Consider the following 22,700-nt stretch of genomic DNA (forward strand, 5'->3'; position numbering starts at 1 on the left):
TGTTTGATTTAGCAGAGTTTTACACTGAATACCCTTACTGACGCAACCCCCAAAGAGGATTTGTAATTGTACTATTTTAATTGCATAAAAGAGAAAATTAGAGTAAAAAATAAATCGCTTTCACTCTTTACTTTGACTATTGAAAGGCCATAACATCGGCATTCACTGGCATTCCTGCAACACTACACCACTTTCCCCCCCACACTCCCACCACAACCACCCACCCGTTCTGCAGGTGTGCTTCTGTTCTCACAGCTGGATCTGTGTCCTTTAGATGACCATATTAAGAATATCCCATCTCACTGACATCAAACAGAAACAAAAGCAAAATAAAGGTCCTGTGCAATTTAGAATGGAAACAAAAGCCATCTTCTTTCTGTTCTATTCAAATATGATGTAAAATGTGTAAGATAGTTTATTAGAATGTCAACTGACCGCAGATGAAAGTAAACGCCTGCTGCTGGAAAAAGGTCTTTTCAGTAGATGTTGTCGTCTCAGTCGCTGCTGAGCTGACTCACAACATCCACAGTGGCATTTTCAGCTTTCAGCATTTACTGGTATTCAGTTAGTTCAGCAGTAGAATAACCTTAGTTTCCTTTTATCTCTTTGATTGGCAAGCTGAGAAAAGAACAAGCGCTGCAGCAAGGGCTTCTGAGCCTTCATCTGTCAAACTAGCAGCAGAACTTGTGTAATCTCCAAACGAACACATGTCCATTTCTCTGCATCAGTCTGTAGAAATTAGACGCCAGTCATGATAATAGAAATCTAGACTGTGTCCTATGCCCTGCAAGGTTTTCTCCCTAGAGATATCGGTATTTCTCTCAAACTGCAGCACAGTTTGAAGGGAGGTTTTGCATATATTAAGATTTCTGTATTCTCCAAAAATCTGCTCAGCTCTGTGGCCGTCATTTAGCACTCATGTCTCTCCCAGTATCCAACATTCTGCATTTGTTTGGTCGTTGGCAGTTGTTTTATGCTTGTGTTTGTCAGGTTTTTGAGTCGAACATTTAGCCGGGCAAATGAATGAAGTGTATATGTTTAACGTGAACCCTTTCTCTCACACTCTCTAGGTTTTCAAACTGAAGGCAGTCCAGCTAGCTGAGAAGCTGCTTCCTGCCTTCAACACCCCCACTGGTATCCCCTGGGCCATGGTCAACCTTAAGAGGTTAGTGACACTACCACTAAAAACCATCCCATCATCTGTTAGGTTCTCTTAAATGCTGAAATGAGTATGAAATAAATTCCACACGGTCAGAAATGCCAGTTTTCTTTTGAGACTACACAAGATTTAACAGATTTCACCAGAATACTAATGAAGAGTTTACAGATATAAGTTTGCTTTACTTAACTACAGTTGTGGTTGGAAGTTTACATCCACTCATCACGAGCACGAATGTCATGGTCACGTGTTTTATTGATTACTTTGAAGTGTTCTTTTTCTAGGGCAGCATACATCTCTAATGAATTTAAAAAACAAGAATAAAGCACATACATTTGAGTTTGTTTTGGATTATCTCTAATTGATACATGTAACCTCACTAATATCTGGTTAAAAACCACTCTGGAAGTTGAATCTTGACCAGATAGCCATCAACAAGTTTGTGGCATAATTCTGTCTGGATATTTGACACTCTTCTTGGCAGAATGGGTGGAGTTCAATGGTTGGTGTCTTGGCACTGACCCGTCATTTAAGCGTAGTCCAAACATTTTCAATATGGTTGAGTTTGGGGCTTTAGAAACACCACTCCAGAAGCTTGATGGAGTAATTTGTAAACAACTACAGACACTGAGCATCAGTTCAAACAACTAAGTACGTGTTACTTAGATGTATCACCACTTTGTCTGAAAGAAGAGCCAGACTTTCACCCTCAGATCAGAGGAAATTAGTTAAGATGTTCAAGGAACAACCTAGAAGCTATGAAGACTCAAGCCTGTCATGACCTTGAACACCAACGTCAAAGTTCAGAGGGAAGCCAGTTTGTCACCTTCAGCTGAGAGGGTGTTCTGATAGGACAATAATCCCAAACAAGCATTAGCACGCACTGGTTCTGGAATGGATAAAGCAGGCTAATAATAAACTTCTCGCCTTCCCTATTGAGCACCCGATTGAACACTTAAAATCCAGGGAAACCATTTAATTTAATCTTATGTTTTATTGATATATTTTTCTCTTTGTAAGGTGACCTTGGGTTTTAGAAAGGTGCCCTCAAATAAAATGTATTATTATAATTATTATTATTATTAATTTAAACCTTGATAAATTGATAAATAACTCTCAATTACATTACATTTTTGATTCCTGAAAGTAGCCACCCTTTGCTTTGACAGCGCTGCAAACCCTTGGCCTTCTCTCAGTGAGCTTCATGATGTAGCCACCTGAAATGGTTTATACATAATGGTTATACACTAGACTTTTTAGTCTCCCTGTCTCTCGGTTTAGGTCAGCTTTGCTGTGATTTACAGTTCCTTGCAGACAGAAGGTTTGACCAGCAGGTAGACAGTGCACACAGCCAGAGCTGTGTGTCTATGTTAACTGTATTAGCAATATCCCCTGTGAGCGATATCATACAGAATCAGAATCAGAATCAGAATGGGTTTATTGCCAGATGTTGAGGTTTACAACATTAGGAAATTGCTGCGGTGCTTCAGTGCAAACAATAAGAATTAAAGTGCTATGTAGAAAGAAAGATATGTGCATGAGATATACATGAGATATATACATGAGAATAAGAATTATGAGTGCTACGTAGAAAGATATATACATGAGTGCAGGTGGTGATCAGTGCCAGACATGAAATGATGCAGTGACACAGCGTAGGGTCATGTGTTAGTGGCGGGGACAGTCATGTGGTTATTGTTCATGTGTCCAACAGCAGAGGGGAAGAAACTGTTCTTGTGGCGAGAGGTTCTGGTGCGAATGGACCGGAGCCTCCTGCCTGAGGGGAGCAGGTCAAACAGACTGTGTCCAGGGTGAGAAGGGTCAGCTGAGATCCGGGCTGCACGCCGCAGTGTCCTGGAGGTGTCCTGGAGGTGTACAGGTCCTGCAGAGATGGGAGTCTGCAGCCAATCACCTTCTCAGCAGAGCGCACAACACGCTGCAGTCTCTGTTTGTCCCTGATAGTGGCTCCAGCGTACCACACGGTGATGGAGGAGGTGAGGATGGACTCGATTGCAGTGTAGAATTGCATCATCGTCCGTGTTGGCAGGTTGAATTTCTTCAGCTGCCTCAGGAAGTACATCCTCTGCTGGGCTTTCTTGATGACGGAGGTGATGGTGGGCTCCCACTTCAGGTCCTGGGTGATGGTGGTACCCAGGAAGCGGAATGAGTCCACAGAGGTGATGGGGGTGTCAGTCAGGATGATGGGGGGGAGTGGGGCTGTGTGCTTCCTGAAGTCCACAATAATCTCCACTGTCTTCTGGGCATTCAGCACCAGGTTGTTGTGGCTGCACCAGGACACCAGACGTTCAACCTCCCTCCTGTAGGCAGACTCGTCCCCGTCCGAGATGAGCCCAATGACGGTGGTGTCATCTGCGAACTTGATTAGCTTGACAGACTGGTGGGTGGAGGTGCAGCAGTTGGTGTACAGGGAGAAGAGCAGAGGAGAAAGAACACAGCCCTGAGGGGAGCCGGTGCTGATGGTCCGGGAGTCCGAGACATTCTTCCCCAGCCTCACGTGCTGCTTCCTGTCCGTCAGGAAGTCAGTGATCCACCGGCAGATGGGATCAGGCACATTCATCTGGGAAAGCTTGTCTCGGAGATGGTCTGGAAGGATGGTGTTGAAGGCAGAGCTGAAGTCCACAAACAGGATCCTGGCGTAGGTTCCTGGGGAGTCCAGATGCTGCAGGATGAAGTGTAGGGCCATGTTGATGGCGTCGTCTACAGACCTGTTGGCTCTATATGCAAACTGCAGGGGGTCCAGGAGGGGGGCCGTGAGGGTCTTGAGATGGGAGAGAACTAGGCGCTCAAATGACTTCATGACCACAGATGTCAGAGCCACGGGTCTGTAGTCATTTAGTCCAGTGATCCTAGGTTTCTTGGGGACAGGGATTATGGTAGAGGACTTGAAGCAGGCAGGCACATGACATGCCATACAGATGTAAGAATAGAAAAAATACCATCTGACACTGAGTATTTAGTGCAGTGTTTTATCAGAATCAGAATCAGAAAGGGTTTCATTGCCAAATGTTGAGCAGGTTTACAACATTAGGAAATTGCTGCGGTCCTTCAGTGCAAACATACTGTCATAAATTACGCTAAAATAGACATGAAAATAAAAATAAGAATAAGAATTAAAAGTGCTAAGTAGATAGATATATACATGAGTGCAGGTGGTGATCAGTGCCGAACATGGAATGCTGCAGTGAACACAGCGTAGGGTCATGTGTTAGTGGTGGGAACAGTCATACGGTTATTGTTCATGTGTCCAACAGCAGAGGGGAAGGAACCGTTCTTATGGCGAGAGGTTCTGGTGCGAATGGACCGGAGCCTCCTGCCTGAGGGGAGCAGGTCAAACAGACTGTGTCCAGGGTGAGAAGGGTCAGCTGAGATCCGAGCTGCACGCCCCAGTGTCCTGGAGGTGTCCTGGAGGTGTCCTGGAGGTGTCCTGGAGGTGTCCTGGAGGTGTACAGGTCCTGCAGAGATGGGAGTCTGCAGCCAATCACCTTCTCAGCAGAGCGCACAACACGCTGCAGTCTCTGTGTGTCCCTGATAGTGGCTCCAGCGTACCACACGGTAGGTGGTACGCTGGAGGTGAGGATGGACTCGATGATTGCAGTGTAGAATTGCATCATCATCCGTGTTGGCAGGTTGAATTTCTTCAGCTGCCTCAGGAAGTACATCCTCTGCTGGGCTTTCTTAATGACGGAGGTGATGGTGGGCTCCCACTTCAGGTCCTGGGTGATGGTGGTACCCAGGAAGCGGAATGAGTCCACAGAGGTGATGGGGGTGTCAGTCAGGATGATGGGGGGAGTGGGGCTGTGTGCTTCCTGAAGTCCACAATAATCTCCACTGTCTTCTGGGCATTCAGCACCAGGTTGTTGTGGCTGCACCAGGACACCAGACGTTCAAGGCAGAGCTGAAGTCCACAAACAGGATCCTGGCGTAGGTTCCTGGGGAGTCCAGATGCTGCAGGATGAAGTGTAGAGCCATGTTGATGGCGTCATCTACAGACCTGTTGGTTCTGTATGCAAACTGCAGGGGGTCCAGGAGGGGGGCCGTGAGGGTCTTGAGATAGGAGAGAACCAGGCGCTCAAATGACTTCATGACCACAGATGTCAGAGCCACGGGTCTGTAGTCATTTAGTCCAGTGATCCTAGGTTTCTTGGGGACAGGGATTATGGCATTGCTGCATTTGGGAAGTGTCGATGTTCTTGTGAGCTTGAAATGATCATGGAATCAGGAGAGCAATGAAGAGAATGAGAACAGATTATCACTAAGTGAAGAAAAGATGAAAAGCATAATGGATCTTGTTTAATGAGAACAAATTGAATGGAGTAGAAGAAAATGGAATAAAGGGAATGAAGCAGGCAGCTTCATGAATATGAAGAGTTGTGGTGGGAGGAGGTGGTGTGAAATCCTCCTTTGTGTGGGGTGAGGAGGGGGGTGTTGTAGGTGAAGTGTTTGAAGGTGGTGATGGCTCTATGGAGGGGGGAGAGGTGGGGGAAGGAGTGTCCAAAGTGTCTCTATTGTTGGGGCCGTTGGAGGTGTGAAGGCTGCCTGATGGCTCGTCAAAACGGCAGTAAAAGTCGTTAAGGGTGTTGGCCAAGAGCAAGTCGTCAGTGGAGTGGGGGGTTTTAGGCTTGTAGTTGGTGATATTCCTAAAACCTTTCCACACAGAGGCCGAGTCATTCTCTGAGATCTGCTGCTGCATCTTCTCAGAGTGCTGATGTTTAGCAACGTCCACTTCTTTAGTGAACCTGTACTTGGCCTCTCTGTAGCAGTCCCTGTCTCCACTTCTGAACGCCTTTCTCTTTTCCAGCCACAGCTTTTTGAGTTTAGGAGTAAACCAGGGTTTGTCATTGTTATAACTCACCCTGGTGCGTGATGGCACAATGCTGTCCTCACAGAAGTGGATATAGGAGGTGACAGTGTCCGTAAACTCGTCCAAGCTGTTAGAAGCAGCCTTCATTGTGTCCCAGTCTGTAGACTCCAAACACGTGCGAAGCTCCTCCACAGCCTCGTTGCTCCACAGTTTTTTAGTCCTCACGACAGGTTTGGAGAGCTTCAGCCTCTGTCTGTACGCGGGGATCAGGTGGATCATGACGTGGTCAGAAAGTCCGAGTGAAGCGCGCGGCACCGCGCGATAGGCCCCGCTGATCGTGCTGTAGCAGTGGTCTAATGTCCTCTCCTCTCTGGTCGGGCATTTAATATACTGCTTGTATTTGGGAAGCTCATGGCTCAGATTGGCTTTGTTAAAGTCCCCAAGAGCAATGATGAGAGAGTCCGGGAATGTCCGCTCCATGTGCAGTATCTGCTCCGCGAGTGCGCACTGAGCTGCCTGCACATCCGGATCTGGCGGGATGTAAACAGCGGCCAGGATGAATGAAGCAAACTCCCGCGGAGAATAAAACGGTTTGCAGTGAATAAAAAGATATTCCAGAGAGGAAGAGCAGTGCTGAGCAATCACTGTTACATCTGTGCACCAGCCACTATTAATGTAGAAGCAGACACCTCCACCTTTGGTCTTACCACAGAGAGAGAGGCCTGCTGGTCCGCGCGCAGCAGATGAAAGCCCTCCAGCTTGAGCGCGCAGTCCGGGATGTCCTCACTGAGCCACGACTCCGTAAAACATAAGACACAGGAGGAGGCAAAGTCTCTGTTCATGCTTCTCATCAGGGCCAGCTCGTCTATCTTATTCCTGAGTGAGCGTACGTTGGAAAGGAAGATCCCAGGAAGAGCAGTTCGCAGTCCGCGTCTCCTCAGACGCACGAGTGCGCCGGCTCGCTTACCTCTCTTTCGGCGTCTCACTTTCCTGATCACAGTCTGCAGTAAATCTGCCGCAGATGCGACAAATATTGGAAGTAAATCCACAGGTGTTGTAGTCCTGTAGTTAAGAAGCTCTTCTCTGGTGTAAGAATATCCAGAGGAGTGCCCAGACACAGAAGTTATGCACAAAAACAAAACAGAAGTAACGCACTGAAGCACCAGGGCATCCATACGCGGCGCCATCTTGCTTACCAACATACACATTTTTAAGGTGCTGTTGAATCCACTGAAAGAGTTAATAAAAGGTAGAAACACATTCACAGTTTTGCTGCTTGGACCTCACAAGTAAAATCATTGCTTTTAATGTATTTAAAAGTTGGCTTTGACTTTTCTTTTTAGGTCTTCCAAACTCAGAAAGTGTGTGTGTGTGTGTGTGTGTGTGTGTGTGTGTGTGTGTGTGTGTGTGTGTGTGTGTGTGTGTGTGTGTGTGTGTGTGTGTGTGTGTGTGTGTGTGTGTGTGTGTGCATCTCAATAAAGCCAAGCCCAAGTGTTGAGGGAATTTTTTGGAAGTTGTGCTAATTAGTTTTATAAAAAGCTGCAAAAAAATCCAGAACCAGTGTTAAATTCAACTTTTAGAAACATGTAGCCATCCTGTTTGTAATGCAGGTTCTAACAGTGCTCTGCTTGCCTGATGTATAATCTTACTCTAACATTCATCTCTTTCTGTTCTTGTTAGTGTTTTCTATTCTCATTTTCTTTCCTCCTCCCTTTCATTTCACCCATGCACAGAATGAGAAACTTTGTGCAGTTTTATGCCTCATGTGTACGCTCTCTCCTGTCCTAGCCTGCCCTCTCTATTATTAGTTTACATTTTCTTATTCAGCATGAAACAATGAAATCAAATTACATCATTGCTGGTCGCTACATATTCAGTTATTATGTGTGTGTGTATGTGTACGTGTACACAGATCACCATCCATAGCTACACAGTCACACGCACCACAAATACCCTTGGGAACAACTGTACACAGAGGAATTTAAACCAGAAAAAACAATAAGTGACAAACCTGTTTATATAAGGTGCTTTACACACAAACACACAAGTCACAGCCTATTAATGTTGCATCCTGTCATGTAAAGCTGAAGATGATGTTTTACTGGCTGCAACTCTTACTTCAGAGCATATGAACAGCCTGAAGCTCTGCTGTGTTTCTCTAGACCAAAAGATATTTAAATTGATTATATACCATATTAGCACATTTATATGGTTGTTATGAAGATGAAAAATTTAAAACATGCCATTAAAAAAGTTTATTTCTTTTGCATTCCTGTTAAATTTTTATTAGGTTCCTATTAAACTTGACACAGGTCCTTAAAAAAGTCTGAAATACACCTGCATTTAAAAGACTTAAAATAGTATCAAACTTTCTTAAAGTTAGTTTGCATGGTTTCTAATTTTAAGTAAAAGTGCAACATGACTGATTAACACTTTAGTTTAACAGTGACAAAAGTAATGTAACCTTGTAGCTTTTAAAAAGGTTGCAACATAATAAAATTGAAAATGAAAATGTTTTTTCTGGCATGTTGTATCTTTAAACCCTTCTTTACTTCAGTGTAACCGCATCAGTACCGGTAATTTCCATGAACCATGTGCTCTTCCTGTCTTATGGAGTGCAGCTAGCGAGAGCTCCAAGGATGAGCGGAGTCATTTGCTAACGTTTATTGCAGCTGCTGGTATTATGCATGCCTTCACAGTGTGGTTGTGCTTGACTGTGTTTTTGCCTCAAGTAGTAAAATAAGTTGTTTTCACCTTTAGAAGAAACTGTTTTCTTACGTATTATGTTGGAGATAGTTTAAGTAGCTTCCTTTTTAAATACTAAATCCTTAACAGAGGCTGAAATGTGGCTCTTGCTCTCACATGTTCCTGGGAGTTTCGTCTTGTGTGCACAGCGTGGAATTAAAATGTGTGGCATTTATCTGTGATATCACAACATGATACTTTTATATCATGTTTAATTTAATCTGGTGTTGCCATTGATGATATGATGTGGTGCAGTCCTGGTCATGACAAATGTGTTTGTCTTTTTTTCGCATTGTTAAAGGCAACAGTAGGGAAATGGTTAGCATATGTCTTGGTTATACAAATTCCTTGATAGATCCAAGATAAGAAACATTAGAGGAAACCATGATGATGATAAGAATGAAGGCCTGCTAGCCTTGTTGGGCTCTGATAATGTGAATAAGGCAGGTATCTGAAAATCCTTGCCCTAAAAACTGACACGTAAATCCTTATTCAAACTGTCCATCCATCATTGGTTTAAGTTGAAACCTAACCCTTTGCCACCATGACCAAGTGTAATTTCTTTGTTCTTGTTTGTTCTTGTTTTCTTCAGTGGGGTCGGCCGTAACTGGGGTTGGGCGTCAGCAGGCAGTAGCATCCTGGCTGAGTTTGGGACCCTCCACATGGAGTTTGTTCACCTCACCTACCTGACAGGAAACCCAGCCTACTATCAGAAGGTAATAGTATGAATGTACACTATATGTCCTAATTTTCATGCTGGCGTGCTGATTTGTTATTTAACTGCGGATAACGGTCTAGAAAATGCCAACAGTTTTTTGAGAAAAAAAATATAGCCTTTTATCTTAAATAAGAGAAACCACATTCAAAATAGAAGTGCTGAAATATTTAGATTAAAAAGGAGAACATTTCCTGTTTGGATTAAAACCGATCCGACTGGTGTTCCTCTCAGGTGATGCACATCCGAAAGCTACTAGCCAAAATGGACCGACCCAACGGGCTCTACCCAAACTACCTGAACCCCCGGACGGGCCGCTGGGGCCAGCGTAAGTACATGTATTTGTGTTGACATTATCGCATAGCTCCAGGGCTCTCATTAAAGCATTGTAGTTGTTAGCATTAATTTATGACTTTTTTGATGTTTTACTTTTTCATGATTAGACATTAGCTTAAATCCTGCATTTGCTGAACTGTTCATACATTTCAGTGTTCCATTTGTTGGGGTGAAATGGCTTTTCCAGTGTTGTAATGAAGCATTTCTTTTAAGCATTAAATATGATTTAATGCTCGAGTTCCTGCATTGCTGCATTTGGGAAGTGTCGATGTTCTTGTGAGCTTGAAATGATCATGGAATCAGGAGAGCAATGAAGAGAATGAGAACAGATTATCACTAAGTGAAGAAAAGATGAAAAGCATAATGGATCTTGTTTAATGAGAACAAATTGAATGGAGTAGAAGAAAATGGAATAAGGGGAATGTAGTATTCCCAGTATATCGATTACACTCGGCAGTCAGCCAGCGGAAATGAAGAACTCTTGAAGTAAAGTTAGGCATGCAGTGGCAAACTATTCTTTCTCTGAAAGCAGTCATTTCTTTAATTATATCTCTGCTGAAAAAATGATCTGCAGAGACAGCAAGCATTAGTCAGGGGTACATCAAGTTTTGAATTATACATTGGAAAACACAAATAATAATAGAAAGAATGATTGCTGTTGTATTGAGGCAAAGTCAATGCTAACTCAAATGTGGGTTTGGACACAAAGTGCGTCACTGGACCGTTTTCTGTTGCTTTTTTCCTTTATATAAGCAAGCAGTAAGGAGAAGTGTTTTTTAGCTGGACAGAAGGCCAACAGAGTGTTGTAGTAAATGAAACTTTTGTATATAATATAATCAGTAACTCTGCAGATTGTAAATGTAATGCTGGTTAAAACACACACACACACACACAGACACACACACACACACACACACACACACACACAGACACACACACACACACTCCTTTTCATATCTTAGTGAGGACATCTCATTGACATAACGCTTTCCCTAGCCGCTTACCCTAGCCATCAAAAATGAATGCCTAATCCTAATCCTCAGCCTAAACCCAACTTTAACCCTGACACTAAAACAACATTTGGTCCCCACAAGTATAGTAGTGTGCAAATTTTCTGCCCTCACAAAGATGTCTAAACATATACACACCCACACACACACAGAGCCCTGAATGTATGCTCGTTGACCCCTAACAGTACTTAAGAGTATTTCAGTTTATTGTCCAATCTTTCATAGGGGCTACTAAATATTTCTCTTTGTTTATTTATCTGTTCATTCATTTTTTAAGCATGTCTTTCACATCAGAGACTTAGATGCTAGTTGACTGATATGTGGTTATATATGGGTCTGGTGTTTGTTATCTAGGAATTCCAACAGAATATTAAAGCATTGTGGTTTTTAAAATATACCCTTTCAGTGTGCACACTTTTTTCATGGAGCACCATAGTTTTTGCCTGAAGATCAGATATGACAATCTGCTTGGGGTTTGCTCTTTAGTTCAGTGAGAGGAAATGAAAAGATGAAATCTGTTTCAAATTGAATATATAGTGTTTGAGGTTTTTTTGTCCTAGGTATAGTTGCCATGGTAAGAGAGTGCCATATTCAGCCTGTTCAGTTTTACAGCACCCAAAGTAAGATGGAGAAACTGGGGAAAAAAGAGAAGCAGATGAGGTGATGGTGCCACTCTTAAGTCTCCATTTTATTAGTTTTACTTGACAAAACAAATGAAGAGCACTCAGGGACAGATAGATAAATGGAGAGGCTCATTAATGGATGGATAGGTGGCTTGGCAGTCAGACTGATGCACTTGTAAGTGCACAGACTATGAGCCAAAAGCAGGGAGAAATAAATGGTTTGAAGATGGAGGGTGGGCAGATTGATTGATGGATGAATGAATGCATTAACAGATGGATAGTCAACTGGCAAGCTGGAGGACTAGGCAGGTGATGATGGATGTTTTATGTTTGCTTATGTGCATGCATGAGTCAGGAAATGAGCCTTTCTTTACCTTCCTGCGAAATAAAATGTTTAAAATAACTTTTTCTGCGCATGTGTATTTCTGTGCCTTCAGTGTAGATCAGTCTGCATATATGAGCAGAGTTTGTTTCCTGCTCACACTTGCATGCTGCTCCTTGAGTGTCTGCATCGTGATTTTTATGGCCAGGCCACATTAATTTGCTGCTATTTGACCTTGTTGCCTTAGCAGTGTTATTGATTATAGGGAGTTATGTGAGAGCAGTGTAATTAATATGAAACTTCAGGTAGATCAAAGTAGTTTTGAGCAGCAACATCCTTAAATGGTGATTTTTTTTTTTGTTGCAAAGTAATAATAATAATAATAATAGTAATAATGATGATGATGAAACATTTTGTTTATAGACACTTTTAAGACCGTCAAGGTCACCTTACAGTAGTACAAACAGCAGCAACAATACAATATAATAGAATATAGGAAAATAAAATTTAAAAAGAAGTGAGTGATTTCACTGTATTTTCACTTCAGTCATCATTTTCCATGAAGCTATAAAATGTTGCTGTCCAGTCATCTATAGCAGGAATTTGAAACCTTTTGGGACTGAGGAGCACTTGCAGGAAAGAAAACTTTCCAATGACCTCCTCATAATCCTAACAGGGATTTAGCTGGCTGCGGCTTAGTGTCACTTCACAATGTAACTGAAATATTTTCATGTCTCACCTGATATCTAGCTGGCTAATAAGCCACGCTATGTAACAGCAGGCTCAGCGAACCGTGAGGGGAAGTGAGCAAAGTCGTTATAACATGATATAATGTGTTACCGTCATACCAGGGTTTCTAATGGCCCAGACAATGTGTAGGAGGGACTGATAGACAAACTAAGCATATTTTATTGGTCTTAGCATTTTTCTAATTGTATCAATGCTAATCCAATTTCCCCTCATGGGACAATTAAGTATTGAATTAATTAAATGCACTTTAAAATGCACAGTTCAGTTTTATGATTTATAGCATATTATTGGCGAGGCTTAGCTATGGCTCAGAGATTGATAAACACTAACTGTAGATAAATAAGTGGTTATCAACAGTGGAATATTTGTGGGTACCTGTAAGGAAATGTAGAGCCACCAGTCTCAGCTCAATCATCCAATAAAAGCCTCTCTCACACACAAACTCTTAAACATGATCGATCTTTAATGATCACTGTTACAATAAAATTACTGTCACTTTCAAACTTTGGAAGCAAACACTTATTGTTTATTAAATGTGTATTTATTGATAGGTACAACAAAGGCAAAATTTGCCTCTAGTTAATTAAGTTAAACTGATTATTAAACAACTCCTTGGTGGCAGAGCCCCTGGTGTTGATGAGGTCCGCCCCGAGTTCCTGAAGGCTCTGGACGTTGTAGGGCTGTCCTGGTTGACACGCCTCTGCAATGTTGCGTGGAGATCAGGGGCAGTACCCGTGGACTGGCAGACCGGGGTGGTAGTCCCCATCTTTAAGAAGGGGGATCGGAGGGTGTGTTCCAACTACAGGGGGATCACACTCCTCAGCCTCCCTGGGAAAGTCTATGCCAGGGTGCTGGAAAGGAGAGTTCGTCCGCTAGTCGAACCTCGGATACAGGAGGAACAATGCGGTTTTCGTCCTGGTCGCGGAACACTGGACCAGCTCTTTATCCTCTCGAGGATACTTGAGGGTGCATGGGAGTTTGCCCAACCAGTCTACATGTGTTTTGTGGACTTGGAGAAGGCATTCGACCGTGTCCCTCGGGGTGTCCTGTGGGAGGTGTTGCGGGAGTATGGGGTGTCTGGCCCATTGCTACGGGCCATTCGATCCCTATACAACCGTTGCAGGAGCTTGGTTAAAAGTAGATGCAGGTTCGCATTGCCGGCAATAAGTCAGACTCGTTCCCGGTGGGTGATGGGCTCCGCCAGGGCTGCCCTTTGTCTCCGGTTCTGTTCATAATTTTTATGGACAGGATTTCTAGGCGCAGCCAAGTGGCGGAGGGCTTTCGCTTTGGTGGCCTCAGAATCTCATCTCTGATTTTTGCGGATGATGTGGTTCTGTTGGCTTCATCGGGTGAGGGCCTCCAGCTCGCACTGGAACGGTTCGCAGCCGAGTGTGAAGCAGCGGGAATGAGGATCAGCACCTCCAAATCTGAGGCCATGGTTCTCAGCCGGAAAAGGGTGGAGTGCCCACTCCGGGTCGGGGATGAGTTCCTGCCCCAAGTGGAGGAGTTCAAGTATCTCGGGGTCTTGTTCTCGAGTGATGGGAGAAGGGAGCCGGAGATCGACAGACGGATTGGGGCTGCGGCTGCAGTAATGCGGACGCTGCACCGGTCCGTCGTGGTGAAGAGGGAGCTGAGTGTAAAAGCGAAGCTCTCAATTTACCGGTCGATCTACGTCCCTACCCTCACCTATGGCCACGAGCTGTGGGTAGTGACCGAAAGAACGAGATCGCGGATACAAGCGGCAGAAATGAGCTTCCTCCGAAGGGTGGCTGGCCTCTCCCTTAGAGATAGGGTGAGAAGTTCGGCCATCCGGGAGGGGCTCAGAGTAGAGCAGCTGCTGCTCCACATCGAAAGGAGCCAGCTGAGGTGGTTCGGGCATCTGATAAGGATGCCCCCTGGGCGCCTCCTGGGTGAGGTGTTCCAGGCATGTCCCGGGGCAGACCCAGGACACGCTGGAGAGATTATATCTCTCGGCTTGCCTGGGAACGCCTTGGTATTCCCCCGGATAAGCTGGAGGAGGTGGCTGGGGAGAGGGAGGTCTGGGCCTCTTTGCTTAGGCTGCTGCCCCCGCGACCCGGCCTCGGATAAAGCGGATGAGGATGGATGGATGGATGGATGGATGGATGGATGGATGGATGATTATTATCCAGTCTTCTGTTTTGGAGTGAGTGTGTAACTCTTTTCTTTACAGCAGTGGGGTTTTTTTTTAAACCTATTGAATTATGTTTAAGGTTAAATTAAAGTAAATTGCCATAAAGTTAAATATGGTTGTTCTTTGTGTAATTTAGAAGACCTGTAAGATAAACAGAACACGGTGACAGAAAATGTCAAATCGAGACGAGATACATTTGTTTAAATTCATTACGAGGATGAGCTTTTCAGAACAGAGAGGCAGTGAGGCTGTCTCTCTCTCTCTTTAGTACCGTATCAGCAAACAAACCTAACAGAGACCATGAGTTAAAATCTGTGCAGCTGCAGGGTTTTCTTACCGTATTAACTTCTGTGACAAGTAGACAACCACTATTTGGAGGCTCTGTTATCTTCCTAAAAAGCTTAATTGGTTTGTACTTATTTCAGGGTGAAACTAACTGTAACAGACAGGATGAAAAACACCTTTCTTTTCTGTGATGGGGGTTTATTTGCAATAACTCTGTGTTTGAATTATGAATACTGCCAATGTTGGCATTGGATGAGACCGTTTGAAGATTGGAAGCGTGTGTTGACAGCGTGTGCAGCGTTGCCCCGTGTATGTTAATGTGTAGGTGTGTAGACAGTAGTTAAGCCAGACTAATGAGGAATGAGTCTGAGCTCCCCTTTCTTAATGAGATCCAGCTGTGACTGACAGTGTTATTACCACACACTGTTCTGTCTTAGCGTAACACAGTGCTACCTATCTACACACAGCACCCACTCCCTCTTTGGAACCTCGCAGTGACTCTTCTTTGCTCCTGTGTATACAGTCCTTGTCTTTCATCTCTAGATGTTCATGTATCAGAGTTAAATATAGCCCAGACAGAATAGTGTTTTACATAGGTTCAGTATCTACAGGCTGTACACACTGCTACAGGTAAAAGTTTATTATTCAGTCCTTACTCTTTTCTCCCAAAGGATGGAGTGTAGGCAAGAAACAACCTGAAGATTAAGAGAACTGCCTTTACACCTATAAAGATTTTTTTTTACCAACAGTATCGGTGTCTTTCTGCAGCTTGATAAAAGTTTTAAAACTCTTTTATTACTTATTTTGGCTGGCATTTTGCCAGACTACTCTTTATTCGGAGCTCTTTATAAATTGTTTTTTAAAAAGTTATTATTTATGCAGTGTACAGCAGCTTGGATAAAGCAGCTATGTTGACTGCTTCTGCACTTGTTGCCAGTTTTTTTTGCAACTTTTCTGGCTCGTGTACAAGACAATAACGTTCCCGTTCTCAATGATGTCATCTTGAATTGACATCGAGTCACTGAAAGAAGCCCAATTATGTTTTGTAATTTTTTTTCCTTTCTCCTCCTTTCAATAGGACTAAATGTTGAGTGAAAACATTTTATTCTTTGCCCAAATGGTTATTCATTGAATTTTTTAGAAAAATCGCCACCTCGATTTTGACTAATATATTCTTTATTTGATCGAAATAGTCTAGTCTATGAACAGGTTACCTCTTGTAAGAGTAGTTATATTGTATCAGCTTAATGTCTCTGTTACGTGAAAATGTTTACACACAATATAATGCTGGAAAACCTGTTTGGGATCATCCAGTTGTGTGGCTCCAGCTCCATTGTTTCTGATGCTGTCACTACTGCTTAAAGAACTTGGAGCTGAGTGTATATCATGTAAACTGTGGTGCCGAGCCCAACAGTGTTCTAATGGAACTTTGCCGACTAGTTTGTGAACTGCATTTCTTTGAAGTCTATAACGTGGCCACAATTTATCCATTATTTTCGGTATAACTCGACCATATTTTATATACAGTTTATGTACAATTACAGAGAATTCCAGGATGTACTGTGGTGTAATTTAAATCTGGCTCACAATTATAGACACAACCTGACATAACAAATCGATATACTTTATTTCACCTTCTTAAAAATACAGAGGAGTCTCTCACGATGCTGAATGGGGGGTGTACCTCTGTGCTGCTTTGCAGGAGTAGCACGTGGAGTGGGTCAAAAACTCGCTCCGATGGGAAGTTTGTGGTAAATCTGTAACACAGGTGTCCTATGGTGAGCTAAGGAGGACAGAACCCTCTGGGGAGGAGAAGGGTAAACACTTGCTTGGTCTTGATTTTCAGACTGTGAGAGGTTTCTTCCTGTTAAAAGGGAGTTTTTCCTTCCCACTCTCGCCAAGTGCTTGCTCAAAGAGGGGGCTATTTGATTGTTGGGGTTTTCTGTATTATTGTAGGGTCTGCCTGACAATATAAACCACCTTGAGGGGACTGCTATGATTTGGCGCTCCATAATTTAAAAAAATTAATTGAATTAAATTGAAATGGTAAAGAAGACATTAAAGGATGCTAAATTAAAGAGTGCACTAACAGCCTGCACGATAAGTGAGCACTCTGTGTTCAATAAAGTCATGAAAAGTACAACAGTTTCCAGACAACAGTGTGTAATTGTGAAATAAATAATGATCAGTCACTCTGTATGAGAAATTAGTACAGAAATCCTGGTGATCCTAAAGAGTTCCCACTTTTCATTTTGCTGTATATGCAAAGACAGTTGTTCGTTTTTAAAAACTGCAATAACAATATGTCAATCTCTGCTGGTTCGGGTCCTTCACATAAAATCATTATACTGTCTCTTTTGATAAGATGCAAAGATGTTGTGTTTTCCAGGCAGCCTGTGTCCTTGACCTCTGCTTTGAAACAGAACGTGTGTGAAGCTTTGTGAAGGCGTCTTTTTACACATGCGTCTTTGTCTGTGTGTTTGAAGCTGCCACCTCAGCAGACCCTGCCTTTGATTGGCAGGTGCTCTCTGCATGACCCAGATGCTTTGATTGACAGAAAATAATGGAGACAGGAGCTTAGGGAGTATATGTGGGTGGATGCTAAGTTAAAACTGTGAGAGGTGACAGTAAAACAGAGTATGAGTAAAGAGTTGTAATAAAACTACCAAAACAGAAAAAGACTGTTAGAGCTTGGCATGTTTTCATTTGTACAACGCTTTTCCAAGAAAATTAAGTTCATAAAAGATGTTATTTTTTTTGTTTTTTTCCCTTGAAAGTAGATAAGTAGATGGTAATTTATTTGATACCATACCTCAGGGTCAAGGTCAAGTTTTCTGAAAATATAAAGTTATGGATTAACTTGCTTAATCTCTCCCCAGAGCTGCTTGATTCAGCTGATTGTTGTGTTTGTAGCATGTCAAATATGTGTTACCAACAAGGAAATGGAAATGCATCTGGTGAAGAAACTATGCAACATCACCAAAAACCTGCAATCTGCAAATATTTAATAACGAATGATATATCAGTCGGGTTCTAATTACAGCAGATGAAAAGGTTTGGCTCATCATTCACCAAACTTCCGAACAGCTCAGCTCTTTATTTAGAGTCTTAAAAACAAAAAAAGTGTAAGAAAAACAATAGTTGCTCCTAGGACAGTGAGACCGATGTTTTCGTGAAGATATCACATGTCAATTATCTCAAACGCACACACAGTGAGTTAAATGGATTGACCTTGGCACACACTGTATGTTTCTGGGTAGTGCCCAGTTTTGTTTGGGTTTTTTTTTCCAGACAGCCTAACCCTCCGAATATCAAAGTAATTCAAATAGTCACAAAATTAAAAAAGTGGAAAACGTGATAATTAGACAATAATTATTTAGTGATTAATAATTAACAGTGAAATAGCAGTTAATTGAGAAGTCCTATATTTGCAGAATCTGGCAATTTCCATCATTTGTCCACATAGTTTGTTAAAGCTATCAGTAGTTTAGGATTAATCAATAACCACATTTTTTAAAAATGGGGTCTTTGCATTAAAAAAGAAAAGAGAGGACTTGTTTCAACCATCTCAAATGCCTCTTTTCTAAGCAAAATACCACAAATACATCGATCGTTTACTTTATCTGAGGTTCATTTTCCTAAAGGTCAGACATGCTGTTTGTTATGCCCCCAAACAAGAACGCTAGAACATAAAGTGGACTTGCTTGTAATGTGAGTCCACTTTGTTTCCCCTGGCTCCAGTCTCCATTTTGCACCCTGTCATGTACGTTAGAGTGCCCAGACTCTTTGGGGGATCAGAGTAGTTGTCATCTAACCCTCCAAATGATCCTCCACGCTCTGACTACCTCACTGTGCTCATTTTTAAGTAGTTTCATAGACACAGGCTCTCAGCTGTTTGCTGTCATTTTTGTGTAAATACTGACTCAAGCACACACGTGTGAAATCCAGACAAAAACTCATGCGTCAGCCCACACTGGCCTCGGCAATGTCTTCAAGGTTGTTTGTGAGATTTGCGCACTCTTTGGGACTAAAGATGAATAATTCATTGCTTAGATTGCTTTTTCATCTTCCTTGTTCCCCGTCTTTTGTGCATCCCTCCATTTACCTGCGGGCATGTTAATCACATAAAGAAAAGAATCTCCTTGATGATGAGACAAAAAGCATCTGCTCAAATATCAGCTATGATTACACAGAGCTGAAGGATGAAGAATATTCTAGTTTTTCCCCGAGTGAAGGCAGAGCTGAATAAACATTTCATCTGTGCAAAAGTGGTTGAGGCACCAATTCATTTGCAGTATTATCACTCACAAAACCAAATGTAAAAAAGGTCAGTATATATGGGATCATTTACAGTCATTCAAGCCCTGTGGGGTTTTTTTAAGTAATATTTTGTGGGTCAGTAAAATTGCCTTTGAAACTGACCAAAGTGCCATCAGAGTGGGCCCTGAGTGCTCTCAGGGGTTTATTTTCTTATTGCGATCCCAGACTGCCAGATTCTGGCATCCTATTTTCATTTTGTGGTGTCCTGCAAATTAGGGCAGACATGAAAGCTGTGTAAACTTTGACAAGGACGATTGGGGACACTGAAATGTGAGCGCACACATCAGGGAGAGGGTAAACAAAATGGGACGAGAGAGGATGCACACTGCTGATATATTGTGGATGTAGAGAAGAAAAATGCCCAAGGTTTTGATTAAAAAAAATGCTTTTGATGCCATATGCTACACTCTGCCAAGGACTTTGAGGCAAAGTCAAAAAATAAATAATTCACTTTGGCTTTCTCATTTGTTTGGCTCTTGCTGCTTTTCCTCTTTCGCTCACGCGGTGACACTTGGAGCTTTCTTTGTGTCTCTCTCTCTGCAGATCACACGTCTGTTGGAGGACTCGGGGACAGTTTTTATGAGTACCTGCTGAAGGCTTGGCTCATGTCAGACAAGACTGACACAGAGGCTCGCAAGACCTACGATGACGCCATCGAGGTACAGCGTAGTGACTTATGCTGCAAAGTTAAAATACAGATTGTTTTCTTTTATGAAGAATCGTATACTGCATGCAGATGAGTCAGAGCTGTAACTGGAAATGTCAGCAGTTATTCTTTTTTAATAACCACAGAATCCCCGCTGACCAGCTTCAGTATCCACCTTTGCAAAGGGAAGACATTGCTTTGTTTTCAAGTAAACTAGGAGTGGATTTAGTAGAAAGCAGATGTTAATGAAGCTGTCTACTCATCATTAAGAGTGTCAGAGACTGAGCAGAGCAGATGCTGCGGAGCAAAGGGTGAAGGATGTGGCTGGATTTCAAATGTGACCGTCACTGCTGCTTTAGTTTTCTTCTGTTTGACCCTCCACACCCTCAAGCAGTTGCCCTCAGTGTCAATGCCCCATTCAAACGGTGTAACCTTTTTCTGTCCACATACCAGTATTAATATTGTAATTCCTGTTTCCCACCTTATCTTGTTAAACACACTCATACACAGGCATGTTGTTACTGAAAACAAGCTGCTATATTCTACTTTTCTGGGTCTTCATCTTCTCTGAAATGTTGACACTTCCCATTAGAGCCTTTGCTGTTTCCACAATTGCACGCTCTCTCTTCCTGTAGGCCATCGAGCGCCACCTCGTACGCAAATCCAACGGTGGCCTAACATTCATTGGCGAGTGGAAGAATGGCCACTTGGAGAGGAAGATGGGCCACCTGGCCTGCTTCGCCGGAGGCATGTTTGCACTGGGCGCCGATGGCTCACCTGACGACAAGGCCGGACACTATTTGCAGCTAGGAGCTGAGATCGCGCACACCTGCCACGAATCCTATGACAGGACAGGTGAGGAAGCAGTGTGCTGCATACACAAACACAATATACACAAGCATACATGCTAGAGAAAAGTGATCACTGTCACTGTCTTTTTTTTTTTAATGACTTTCTAATATCCTAAACATTTAATGTTGGTGTGGATCAGATGCTGACAGGTAGTGTTAAATAGTCTTAACTATATACGTTAGGAAAATGTTGAATGGGTGTCGTTATCCTCTACAGTAGATGTCAGAGGACACAGTCAGTTTCCCTCTTAGCACAGCCTGGTAGTGCTAGCATCACTGTCACTTGTCTCAAAGCTCCAGTTCTCCTGTAAACTCAGGCTAGCAGCATTAGCATTCAGGTCACCCACTGGAGGCAGGACTATAGCTCGGAAAATCACCCACTCCTGCTAGCAGATTGACAATTTCCATTTGACTTGATCCAATCGTTATTTATGGTTTAAGCAACTAATTTACAAATTGTTTAAAATATTTTACATACGTTCTGTATTTTAAGATCCAGTTACTCAAATGTTTTATATACACTGATACATTTTACACATAAAAAAAAAATCTTATCACCAGGCCCTGAGATTGCCCATGCAGTAAATCCATCTATAAAATCCTCCCAGTGACTCAACCAACAATTAATTCTGCTTGTCCTAATTGGAAACTATGCAGTTAGTAAAGTACCTGTTTTTCAGCTCTTTTTTTATTATTAATGCTTTATTTATTGCCATTTCCTGCGAGCATAATAAATATACTATTTACTTGACAGAGAGGAGAGGAGGGATTACCATGGCAACAAATGAAGATGGAGAAAGAGACAAATAAAGAATAGAAAGGGAGAGAGTCAGAATTTGATAGCTGTGGTCAGGCTGTCTAAAGTTGGCCTGTTTCTTAATAAGCAGCCATTAAATGTGTGTATCAACACATACGTATGCATGTCAGTGTGTTTAATCCGTTCAGGGACAGTCCTGTCACTATTTTGTCAGCCTCTGTAATTTTCCACTCAGGCTGTTAATGCCTATCACACTTCATTGGCAGAAAGCAGTGGTTGTAAAAAGAAGAAAAGCCTGTAAAATCAGTGGGTTGGGATGCTTTTTATTGCTTACACACAGGCACTATTTCATATTAAGACAAGCACGGAGCAAAAGATAATCTTTATCTCCTCTCTGTTTTTTTCATCCATTAATTATTTGATCACTCTTTTCCTTCCTCTCTCTGTTCTATCACATCCTTGATTCATTCCACTATTTTCTGGCTTTTTCTTCTTGTCCCTTTTGCCTCTTTTTCTTCTTCCAATGTTACCTTTACTCCCTTCTCTTCTACCTCCTGGCCTTTCCTTTACATTTCACCTTTCTTTCTCTGTCTTAAGTGCTGAAGCTCGGCCCAGAGGCCTTCAAGTTCGACAGCGGCCTGGAGGCGGTGGCTGTTCGGCAGAATGAGAAGTACTACATCCTGCGGCCGGAGGTCATCGAGACCTACTGGTACATGTGGAGGTTCACCCATGACCCCAAGTACCGACAGTGGGGCTGGGAAGCAGTACAGGTAAAGAGATTAGACTTTGTATAAATCTTAGTCTTGATTATCATTTTGATTAGATTTTAATACCTGCGGGCAGTTTTTAAAGACTTACTGGAGAGGATGTGGAACAAAATGTTTTTGCATTTTTAAATTGAGGCTTATCCTTGAAACAGGAATACAGTGAAAACGTGGAGTCCACATAGACACACAAACGTGCAAACAATTAGAAACGCTGTCCCTCAGGATTCATGCACGTGTTATTAATTTGAGAAGAGTCCTTTGTAGTGCATAGCGTGGTTCCTAATAAAAGACAACGGAAGACAAAATGAAACTCATTTTTTCTGTATCTGTTTGACTATACCAAAGATTTATGCAGCTTTCTCTTCCCGTTCTCATCTCAGGGGGACTAAATATTTTTGTTTTGTCAGCGTTTATTTTGCTCATGTCTCTGATAAGCACAA

The 22,700-nt window shown here is 42.6% G+C and overlaps 1 protein-coding gene across 4 annotated transcripts in view; it reads left to right on the plus strand.

The window, feature by feature from the left end:
- man1a2 (mannosidase, alpha, class 1A, member 2) overlaps window positions 1-22,700 on the plus strand; it is a 144,362-nt gene that overhangs the window by 106,580 nt on the left and 15,082 nt on the right. For all 4 annotated transcript variants that reach the window (XM_026145360.1, XM_026145362.1, XM_026145363.1 and 1 more), the window contains 6 exons: window positions 1,071-1,165; window positions 9,319-9,442; window positions 9,676-9,769; window positions 19,783-19,898; window positions 20,521-20,740; window positions 22,091-22,263. In XM_026145360.1, coding sequence (XP_026001145.1) covers window positions 1,071-1,165; window positions 9,319-9,442; window positions 9,676-9,769; window positions 19,783-19,898; window positions 20,521-20,740; window positions 22,091-22,263 — 822 coding nt within the window. The remainder of the gene's footprint in view (window positions 1-1,070; window positions 1,166-9,318; window positions 9,443-9,675; window positions 9,770-19,782; window positions 19,899-20,520; window positions 20,741-22,090; window positions 22,264-22,700) is intronic.

Source organism: Astatotilapia calliptera, chromosome 16 (genome assembly GCF_900246225.1).
Source record: "Astatotilapia calliptera chromosome 16, fAstCal1.2, whole genome shotgun sequence".
Classification (NCBI taxonomy): domain Eukaryota; kingdom Metazoa; phylum Chordata; class Actinopteri; order Cichliformes; family Cichlidae; genus Astatotilapia; species Astatotilapia calliptera.